We start from the raw sequence: 9,027 nt of genomic DNA on the forward strand, positions 1-9,027 counted from the left end.
CGCAGCGAGCTCCGAAAAGAAAATAAACCTTAAGGAAAAGTTAAAAGGAAAGCGACTCCGGGCTCGGGAGACGGGGGCGAGCCGGGCTAAAAGATGTTGCTTCCTCGCAGCCCCATCCAAATTGTGGCGGTGGCTGGTTAAAAATAAACTTTGCAGCAGGAGGGGGGGATGATCTGGCCGGATTCCTGAGCTCAGACGGTTTAATATGGATGAGCATCAGGTCCTGAAGGCAAAACGCCGCGGCTGGTGCCGCTGGTTGGTAGAAAGTCTGCAACAGGGAAGGAAAAAAAACAGGAGCCGCGGAGGGAGGAGAGGAGAGGGAGGAGCGGGGGAAGGGAAGAGGGAGGCTGCACGAACTCATCATCATCTCCACCGCTGCCAGCCAAACTTTTTTCCTCCTTTTTTTTTCTAAAGGAAACTTTTTTTTTTCTCTAARCAAGCATTTCATTTTTTTAAAAAAAGAAGTCGCACAGCCAGCCGACACGCTGCAACGTCCTCACCCCCGCGCCTGCCCCCTCCCAGAAGTTTTTTCTTTCCCTTTTTCTTTCTTTTCTCCCCCTTCCTTAAAAAAAAGGAGGGGGGGGAGAGAAAATCCCTCCTGAGCAGAGGCACGTTTCTGGCCCTTTGTGAGGGATCGCGGCGCCCGCGCAGCCCCGCGGTACTTACGCCGGACTTTGCTGGGGCTGGGCTGCTTGCGCCGAGACATGCCGGGAGGATGGGCCGCCGCGGGGAGGGGGGGGCCGGGGGGGAGCCGCGAGAGCGCGCACGGGAGGGAGCCGCAAAGTTGTTCCGGAAAAAGGAATCAAAATGGCGTTTCTGTGGATGTGCAAAGTTCACCAACTCCGCGCGCGCACTGCCCGCCCCGCCGCGGGAGCGATGGGCGCCGCCGGGGACCCCGCCGCCGCGCCGCGCCGCGCCGCGCCGCGCTGCGCTCCGCGGCACCTCCGCCCCCGGCCCGCCCCCGCGCTGCCCCGCGCACCCTGATAAGGAGACGCATCACGTGCCGGCCCGGCTCCTCCGGGCTGCGCGGGCGGCGGCGGTAGCGGCCGCCTGTTGCACGCAGCATCGCTCGCGCGCCCTACGCCCCCGCGGAGCGGGATGCGCAGGGGGAGCCCCGCGGGGCGGCGGCCAGGTGCTCCGCGACGCTGCGCCCTCCGCGCCGCTGCGCCGGGTCGGAGCCGTCCGCGCACCCCCCCCCCACTCTCCCGCCCCSCTTCCCTCGGCGCATCCTCCGCGGCCGCGCCGCTCTCGCCCCGCGCGTGGGCGTCGTGCGTGGCTCGAGTCCCTGGTGGGGCCCGTCACGCGCCGGGCAAAACCGAAAGGGCGTTAAAATAAACGAGAGGCGCAGCATCCGCGCAGCCCTTGCACGGCGACGGGGGCGAGGCTTCGGCGCCCGCAAACGCGAGCAGCTGCGAGGCGCCCGGGCCCGGCGTCGTGTGCGCCCTGCGGTCCCGGTGGAAGTGCGCGGAGAAGAGGGTTCAGCGAGTGTCGCGGAGGGCGCCTTCCGCTCAGGACCGCGGGGCTTCGCCTGTGAAGGCGGCAGCGCCTTGGAGCTGTGGCCCGACGAGTGGCAAGGCGTAAAAATGAAACGCATGGGAATACTCCATCCTGAAGCCTCTGTGGGGAGAAGTGCAGTAAAACTGCTTGTGAGGAGTGCCGTAATGAGCAGAGGAGGAACCAGTTCGCTCTTTAAGGAAATGGTTATTTACACTATTTCTAAACCAAAGTTGGTAAAAGTCGGCCTTTTGCAGCTATTTATCGTTGAGCMTATATATTTTTACCATAAGTTATTCATGAGATATATGACTAGAAACCGTAAGCTGTTTTTTTGTTGTTATTGTTTTGTAAATCAAGATTTGGCCTGAGGGCAGATGACTTGTGCCAGCTTACCTGGTATCCTATCTCCCTACTGAAAAGGGATTCAAGTGGAAAGGAAGGCTGAATTCCATCCCACAACCAGCTCCTTGCACAAACAGCCTTTTGCATCTAAGGTGTCATCATTAAGTTTTAGTTTGCCCTATTCTTTCCTTTAAAACATTTGGATAAAGACATACATGTCAAGAACACATAGAGCTTTTTTAAAAAAAAAAAGAAAAAAAAAAAAAAACATTAACTATGTTTTATGTCAGGAATGATCATCTTTCCAGATTCTAAGTAAAACACCTGCAGTTCTGGTGATCTGGAAATGCCACAATTGCAAAACTAAACAGTACACACATGTATTCAGAACACATATGGGAAGCTGCAGCTTTAACTTGAATACGTTTGTTTTAGTGGTTCCTGCAGGTTGCATTTTTGTCRGTTGAGTTTCATGCATTATTACATGAAAATTTTGTCTATAAATGTCAGTACTGTTAAGMTCTGTTAAAACTGAGTTGTTGAGTGTCAGAGAAGCTGTATTACGGTTTACCCCACAAAATAGCAAGCATTAGAAATTGCATTTATTCTACTACAAGGTTCTTCTTCTCCCCCCCCCAAAAAAAAATCAAGCGACACCATTAAAAATAAACACACTGTAAAATGCTTTTTAATGATTTCATCTCTGTCTCTATTATACCTGCCATCCAGTGGTGGTAGAAATGTCAGTAAGTTCAACAAGTCTTACAGCCAGCTTACATCTTTACCTGTATATTACCTGTGTATCTCTTGCTGTCAGGCCTCAAAAAAAAAAAGATCATCCATTTCAAGCTCAGCCCTTAAAACATTTTATTCACATTAGAAGACTGCAGTGATTTAAGACTGAATGGCATATACATATAAACTGTGTAGATTAGACCTAACAGTTTACAACCTAAGGCCTTGTTTACTCAGACATATACATAAATTGTTGTAGTTTAAACTGGTGCAAATTCCTGTATGGATAGTCTTCTTCAGTGGCAGACAACTCACATACAATTCATCTGCAGCTAGTATCTTTAGAGTATTCTTAAAAGAGTTTTTTACTACATCTTCATAAAGATTCAGATCCATCCTCACTGTCTTGTGTAACTTCAGAGGTCCTTAAGCAGCCCTCCACATTAAAAAAATAAAATGAAATAAAGGGGATGGATAGACAAAATAGGAAAAGAAATTGTTTAATTCAGCATGTGAATCTACTCTAGAAACCCAGATAAGAGGAATGCAAATAAGTGGATGTTGTAAAGTTCTCTCTGGAAAAATGAGAGTATATAGTGTTTGCAGATAATTTGTAGATAAAATAGATTTTTTGTTGCATATTTTTTTTATGTTTTAAACGTACTCATTCTTCCAAAAACACAAAATGAAAGGTGAATCAGCACATACTATGTTAATGCTGTAAATCTAAAATAAATTCAAAAGCATTTTCTGACCATGTAAGTTGGCCACTGATACAGCACTTTCATCAGAACATCCTTAATTTCTACAGTTTGCAAAAAGAATTATGTAATGAATAAAAAAGATTAACAACCAAGATTTATGAAATAGTCACAAGTGTTACGCCTTTTACATTTCAGCAGATGCATTCCAATTCTGAGCTATCACAGAGCAAGAGAAACTAACTTAATTTTCATACTTTTCCATCATTCAAACTTTTGTAAAGCACTGAAGTGATCAAAGCCTGCCCTGACCTAAGACTGCATGTGACATTTCAAGCAAACAATTTATTCTTTTTATGCCAGTGAAAGGGAAAGTAGGTATATTTTTTTCTGTAATGAAAAAGCCTCTCTTAGGAGGAAATGATTTTCCCAAATATACAACTACATAGCTTTAAAAATACAGATATTCCTTTCATTCTATCATTTCCCACTATCTGCAATCTTGTGTTTTATCCCATCTCTGTTCACTCTATTTGTGACAACTGAAATATTAAGTCTTTGTTTTCCTCAAACAGCATATAGTTAGTATAGTTTTGGATATTGTAACATCAATACTGAGCAGTGATGGCACACATGCTAAGGGGCAAGAAGATTGTCTCTAACTTTTGTATAACAATCACACACATCTCTGATCCTACTCATTAATGTTAAATACAACTAGCAATAGTGCAGATATAAGCATTTTAATGAAGGAATTTTGTGCATTATTAATTTCTTTAAAAACACTGGGTAATATAGCCATCTTGGTGAGATAAAAGCCGCCAGCTTCTGTCCCAAGAAGAGGACACCTCTGTCCCCACCCAGAGTTCAAGTACCAGAGATGTTGATCAAAGTTCTTCAAGGAGAGAAGAGGATGTGAAGGCCAGGACTTGAGGATGCTATTATGTCTTAAAATGAAGAGACTAAAACTAGCATTAGCATTAAAATAAGACATGAAGATAAGCTAGAAAATCCAATTTTTCCTCCTCCAATTAGACATTATCAGTATTCTCTACTTTAGATCATAGTAGTTAGAAGTTACTTGGATTTCTTCTAATGCTTACACATCCCTTTCGGTCAAAACAGTTTTGAGTAAATCAGTTCTCTTACAAACCACAAGTGTTTTACACACTAAAGAGATAGCTTTAGGCCCTGACTTTCCAAACTTCAAGATTGCATTTGAAAGCTGGCTGAGGCAGCCACGGAGAGCCAGCTCCCTCCCTCCCATCTGTGGCTGTCCAGCCGCAGAGGATGTCAGAAGTATTGAAGGTCCCATCTGCTGCTTGAGCTTATGCCTGCACAGCATCCGGTGCAAAAAAAAACGAGTCCTTTTGCCTCCATCCTATTGCTGATGTCCTCACTTGTGCTGAGAGGCAGGATTCAGCCAACACCCTAATACAGTAAAAAGTGTACTTGGTGGATCRGAGAATATGGCCCTGAGGGCTTTGAGAAATAAGTCTTTATAAAACCTAMGACCAAAAGAAATGCTTGAATTTCCTTTACATTTCAACCAAGTATTTCTTTAAATGAATAAACCTGCCACTCTTGCATTTTCTTGGGGTTGGGATTTTCAGTTTTGTTTCTGTGTTTTTTTGATTTTTTTTTCTCGAACTGAGGCATGAGTTACTTGGGTCAGAAACTCCRTAAGAACACGTGAAAAAGAGCAGAGTATCTACCATACAAGCAAGATAATTATACAGAATAAAAGGTGGAGGAAAGTTCACTTAAATATATTTCTTAAACTCTTTAAAAGTTAAACTSAATGAATTCCTGCAATAGAGAAACATGCGGAAAAGCACACCATATAATACCAGCAGGTAACTCTCACATAGCATTTGTCTGATGACACGCTACCGTACAGCATTCCCTTTTACCATATGGGGGTAAAAGTGATGCACCACCATGCTCAGCTACTGGTGAGCCCATCCTCTGGAAATCCTGCAGCAAGAGAGGTATGGAGCAGAGTGATAAAACTTGCTGCTGTGGCTACCCTACCTTTTATCTCTAAGTGCAGCTTTGAATGATCAGAAAGTTAAGCCAAAGTTATCTTAACATTAGGCCTTCAGTGAGCAAAAGAAAACCTGAGGTGACATAGAGATGTTAAGCAATTTACCTCCCGTCTCAACAGGCTAGTAGTGGCAGAGCTGGAAATAAAACTCAGGTTTCCCTCCCAAATTGTAGTGCAGTTCTTCAGGCACTAAGCCATACTACGTTGCTTTATTGGACCCAGAGTCTGGCCTATTTTCAGCCTACAGTATTTTAGTGATTACACATATGAAAAATAAAAGACTGAGTGTTAAGCATTTGCTCTGCCTGCTTCAAGCAGTTTCAGCAGCGCAAAACAGAGCTGACTCACCTAGTCAGCTAAGGATACCTCTTGTCTAAGGACTCATCTGGAAATATGAAGACAGTATTTCTGAAACCCACACCACTTTTTCCCTCACAGATGACAGGTTGGAGGGTGTATTGCAGGATTAGCTGAAGTCTCTGGCTGCCAGAATTGCCGCTTGTATCTCCTCTTCTTTCCTTTTCAGAGTCTCCAGTAGATAGATGCAATGTAGAGCAGCCCTGAGACTGGACCAGCTTGATGAACTAGTCCCTTCACCGGCCCTGATTTTCCAGGTATAAAAAGTAGCATGGACTATTCCCCCAAACTGTTTTAGCAATAGCTGATGTTCCCAAGTACTTCCTTGGGAAGATCAACAACTGAAACCTGTTCTTGCAGGAAACTGTAAAACTTGGGCCCTAGATCCAAAGGTAACTAGCGAATGGTTAAAGTTACATGTGAACAACTGGCATATGCTTAAGCCTAATAACTAAGACAAACAGCAGGGGCACAAAACAATGTTATTACAGTTTTCATAACCAAAATCCTTAAACGAGGAAGGTGTTTGGTTTTTTTTTGTTTTTGTTTTTTTTTTAAGCACATTTTAACTAGATAATTCTAACTAAGATCTACTGGTGTTTACTTAATTACTTAGCAAAGTTCTGAACGGCACACTTATTGCTCAGGTTGTTTAAAAATGTAGTGTGAAAAACTCTCAAGCAGATGTTTGACATTTAYGTTCTCAAACAGTTCTCTGATCACTAACGTACAGCCTCAGGAACAGGTTGTGTAGTATGTATGTGTGTGTCTGTAGAAAGGGAATGGGAAAAAGAACAACGGTAAGCAAAGACACCCACAGCAATATTTTTACTTTTCTTACCACTCTGCATTGCTGCTGAGGAGCCTTTGTGACCAGGTAATGCAAAAAACACATGCAAAAATAAGTTAGTGTTAAATGCCCATTTTGTGATTTGTTACCGAACATGACATGTTTCATTCTTATTGACCACCCAGCCTCTCACACCTAATTGACTGTTAGTTTAAATGTGATTATATTCCCTACTGAAGGCAAGTAGTAAGCCAGCTGTGTGTTTCCCCATGCCCAATTTGCTGTGGAGAGCTGATTCAGAAACCTCTGACAACCAAAATAAACGTACATGCTGATAGTAACTTCTTCATGCTTCGTTGTTTAAAAGGTTGGTCCAGCACCAGCTGAGACAGCAGGAGCTGAAGAAGGGCACCAATATCCTGGTACAGCATTATTTACTATTTATTATTATTACTATATTATAATATAGTAATTATAATGCTATATACTATAAACTATTTTGTGTTTAGTATTATTTACTWTTTTTTTATGCTATATGTTTCTCAGCACTATATTAATTTACTTTTAAATATCTTTAATTATGGTGGACTCAACAGTTTCTCTTAGGAGGTTGGTCCATGGCCTTGCAGATTTCACTGTTGGGCAGTTTCTCTTGTTTTTTTTTTTTTTTTTTTTTTTGTTTTTTGTTTTTTTTTTTTTTTTTTTTTTTTTTTTTTTTTTGCGTCATACATTTGTATTTTCCTAACTTCATGGCACAGCTAATTACAGTTCAAAGCATGCAAGTAGAAACGGGGGTGGGGATGAAGGCAACCCCAAGGAGCCCAGGGAAAAATCAGTTGACAGCACTTTGGGATGGATGCACAGAGCAGGAGGGAATAGGCAGAGAGGGCCAGCAACCAGCAGAGAAGTGAAGAAATAGGAAGTGAGGCAGCAGTCATGAAGAAAGTATGCGAGGGAGCAGTTACCCTGCAGAGAAGGAAAAAGCAGGACAACTTCCAAGGGCAGAGATTAATGAAACTTGGGGGAGGCTGCAGCAACAGGGTTTGCGGAAGAGCAAAGAGAAACAGAACTACTGGGGAAAGATGGTCAGTGGATGCGGTGAATAAATAATCAAGGAGGAGAGGAAAAGACCATCAGGTGAATGGGCATGAAGAGAACCGCTTGTGCTTTGCGCTTACTTAAATCAGAGGCAAGATTACCTCAGGCCAGGTTTATGCTGTAAAGTTGTGCAGAACTGCTTATACCAGTCAATGTACAAAGGGGCATGATTTATAACAGAGGTTAAAACTGAGCTATGCTACCAAAAGCAGTTAATGTTCACAGTTATACAGGCAGAACTATACTTTCACCAGCACATCTTATGTCATTCAGATAATGATAAGATAAGCCATATTGGCAAAAGCCCATTTTCCTGATGTACATTATATCTAGGGCTGGAAAGCACAGTGGTGTATATACCAGTGGAGCTCCTGGCCTGGCGATACTGCCATATTATACTAGCAGATTGTCCATATCAAAGACAGGACTAAGACAGGTGCAAGGAATTCTTCTGCTGATATAATTAAATGTCACCCCCAAAACAGCATGAACTATGTCCAAAGAAGGTTTCTTCTGGCAGAGTAAGATAGGTGTGTGGACCAGAGAGGCAGGACATAGGGAGGTGTTTTAGATCATTTCTGGAATTTTTATTTAAGAAAATATTTGCTTCCACAGAAAGAAAAATCAATACCTGCAAAGTGTTTAATATTAAGAAAAAGTGAGTAAGAGGATTTAAGTCCCAATATTAACACTTTTATCTTCATTTATTATTTACGTATCTCCATTTTTAAATAAAGGATTCTTGAGAAGAAATATTCTCAGTCAATTTTTTGCACTCCTGTCTTCAACTTGTATAATGGATAACATGTTGCATAATTTAGTTTCTTCTTATGAGCAATGAAAGCAGTGAAAACCATCTCAATGAGCATCTAGAGATGGAATATTGGTTAGAGAGGTTAGATTGCATAGATTTGTTACTAAATGTCTTTTTTTTTTTTTTCAATTACTTCAGTGGTCAGATGGGACTGTGTTCTATCTAAAATGAAACTTGAAAAGCAAAAAAACCCCAAACCACTATTATTAAAATGAGCATAAGAGAACTGCTACCTGAAATGATTCACTGAGTGGAAATCTCAACTCTTGAAACATGTTTTCTAAGAATGGGGTGCAAACATCAGGCTCTTCCTTAGCAGAACGCTGAGTCACTAGAAAGGGCAGAAGACACGTAAACTTCAGATTTTCAGCTTTCAATCAGTAGCCCATGTGCTTACAGTAAAGGATTAAATATTTTGGGATTACTATCTCTAAAAACATGCTGAAATCCTGGCTGTCAGGCAAAATTTTTCCAGTGACCTCTTGTGAACTGATAATAGACTGCTGTAGCTCCCTAAACTCCCTGGTGGAATAATCTCAGCTATCGATTTTGATTAAACAGCAACTGGAAATATGATTTTCTCGCAATAATTTTGTGAACAATCTTATGTACTCAGTTCACACTGACCTTCCAAGTTTGTTTGATT

The 9,027-nt window shown here is 42.5% G+C and overlaps 1 protein-coding gene across 1 annotated transcript in view; it reads right to left on the reverse strand.

The window, feature by feature from the left end:
* The window catches only part of RREB1 (ras responsive element binding protein 1), a 125,602-nt gene extending 124,713 nt beyond the window's left edge, over window positions 1-889 (reverse strand). Inside the window, exon 1 of the mRNA XM_085321678.1 lies at window positions 667-889. Coding sequence (XP_085177804.1) covers window positions 667-706 — 40 coding nt within the window. The 5' untranslated portion in view covers window positions 707-889. The remainder of the gene's footprint in view (window positions 1-666) is intronic.
* Window positions 890-9,027: the final 8,138 nt, after the last annotated feature.

The sequence above is a fragment of the Rhea americana genome, unplaced genomic scaffold (genome assembly GCF_003343005.1).
Source record: "Rhea americana isolate MKP2758 unplaced genomic scaffold, rheAme1 scaffold_70, whole genome shotgun sequence".
NCBI classification, from domain to species: domain Eukaryota; kingdom Metazoa; phylum Chordata; class Aves; order Rheiformes; family Rheidae; genus Rhea; species Rhea americana.